General features: G+C 42.4%; 2 protein-coding genes across 2 annotated transcripts in view; both read left to right on the forward strand.

Moving 5' to 3' along the window:
• Positions 1 to 1890, forward strand: part of mafa (MAF bZIP transcription factor a) — an 86192-nt gene that overhangs the window by 72104 nt on the left and 12198 nt on the right. The window lies entirely within an intron of this gene.
• The window catches only part of LOC106513019 (histone H2B 1/2), an 11031-nt gene continuing 10538 nt past the window's right edge, over positions 1398 to 1890 (forward strand). Inside the window, exon 1 of the mRNA XM_014001636.1 lies at positions 1398 to 1887. Within this exon, the coding sequence (XP_013857090.1) occupies positions 1568 to 1887 (320 nt within the window). The 5' untranslated portion in view covers positions 1398 to 1567. The remainder of the gene's footprint in view (positions 1888 to 1890) is intronic.

Below are 1890 nucleotides of genomic sequence, written 5' to 3' on the forward strand. Positions count from 1 at the left end.
TTTTTTGGTCCAGATGGTCTCAGTCAGTTGCAGAACGAGAAAGCTGACTTCACTGGCTCCAGCCATGTGTTTTTCCTCTTGACAGAAATTAAACTGGTCGTTCGTTTGTCACCGCTCACTACACAGCTTAAAATGTYGCAATGAAACGTTCCATGGTGATAATGCACCGTAATTACTCAAACGCCTGTTCTTTATCTGCAGCAGAGGGACGACAGAAGGAACATTTTCCTCAGATGGATCTGTTAAATCCACAGTCTGCTGCTCAATTGACAAAAAATTAAAAAAAAAGAAGAAAAAGAAAGTCATACATTTTGTTCTATTGGAGGTGAAAAATGCCAGGAACCTTTCATTGTCATGTTCAAAACTTAAGGAGACAAATCTGTAACGGTTATCTCTTAAACAGAAGCTCCTGGGAAAAGCTTGTCCAAATGATGAGCAAGACATAATACCTCTGCCTCAAAACCTGGTGTAGCAGGCTGTAGAAACACGTAACACAAAATCCTGTATGAGAAATGTATTTATCTTAGTAATCCGATGGGCACTGATGTACAGAACAGCAGCTCATTCACAGGTGATGGTATTATTCCACCTTAGAAAGGAAGAGACTTGACGACACAAACAGCAGCACGTCTCAGCCCTCACAAATGAGGTGAAAAGCACACTGTTTTGCGGAGGTGTGAAAAGGTTAACGGTGGCCTCTGACAGCCAGTTCAACATAAAATCAGTCATTTATCGGAAATAAAAGTAAGAGCATCAGAGCAGTCGCTACTCCAGAGATGAAAGGCAGAAGCTGACTCACGGCAGCTGAAACTGACAAAGTAGAGAGAAAAAAATATCCACATGCAGATTATTTTATAACACTGTGCCGCAAATCTAAAAACACTCATGAGCAGGACGGAAAGAAACAGTGGCTAACTGACGTTCAGACACGACCTGAAGCATTCGTTTGACTCAGACCTCTGCTGCAGTTCTTCCCTCTAAAAGCTCAGTAAATCATTCAAGGAGATGCTTGAATGGCCTAAATGTAGCTGTGGGTTCAGTCCAGTTTTAATGCTTTGTGAGAAAGTGACAGGCGTCTGCCTTTCAACTAAGTTTCACTTCTGTATTTTTTGATCTTTTAATCTCCCCACCGACTTCCCTCCTACTTTTTGTTTAAAAAGTGACAAATGATTCATTGAGCTTTTTTTTACATGTAAGCTGTAAAAACATTATTTATAGCATTTATTAACCTTTATTTAAACAAATCTCTTTGAGATCACAAACTTTTATTTATTTATATTTTTTTTACATAAGGCCCAGGACTGAAGGCAACCTAAATATATATGTTTGTGATCTATTCGAGAAAATCCACGTAAACACAAGAGGAACAAGAAAACATTCATACAGAAAGATCGCACGCCCAACCCAAAACAGGGTTTAAACCCATGTCCTTTTTGCTATGATGCAATAGCCTTTATGCTGCCCAAATGTGCCTATAAGATACAGTACATAGTGGATTATTTTGCTCATAATTAATGTCAATGAAAAGATGACATTACTCTCGTCGCAGTGAACTCTGACAGAAATCATGCCTGAACCTGCCAAGTCTGCGCCCAAGAAGGGCTCCAAGAAAGCCGTGACCAAGACCGCCGGCAAAGGAGGCAAGAAGAAGAGGAAGACCAAGAAGGAGAGCTACGCCATCTACGTGTACAAGGTGCTGAAGCAGGTCCACCCCGACACCACCATCTCCTCCAAGGCCGTGAGCTTCATGAACTCATTCGTCAACAACATTTTCGAGCGCATCGCCTCGAAGGCTTCCCGCCTGGCTCACTACAACAAGAGGTCCACCATCACCTCCAGGGAGATCCAGACCACAGTGCGCCTCCTGCTGCCCGGTGAGCTGGCCAAGCA

Source organism: Austrofundulus limnaeus, unplaced genomic scaffold (assembly GCF_001266775.1).
Source record: "Austrofundulus limnaeus strain Quisiro unplaced genomic scaffold, Austrofundulus_limnaeus-1.0 Scaffold10, whole genome shotgun sequence".
Lineage (NCBI taxonomy): Eukaryota > Metazoa > Chordata > Actinopteri > Cyprinodontiformes > Rivulidae > Austrofundulus > Austrofundulus limnaeus.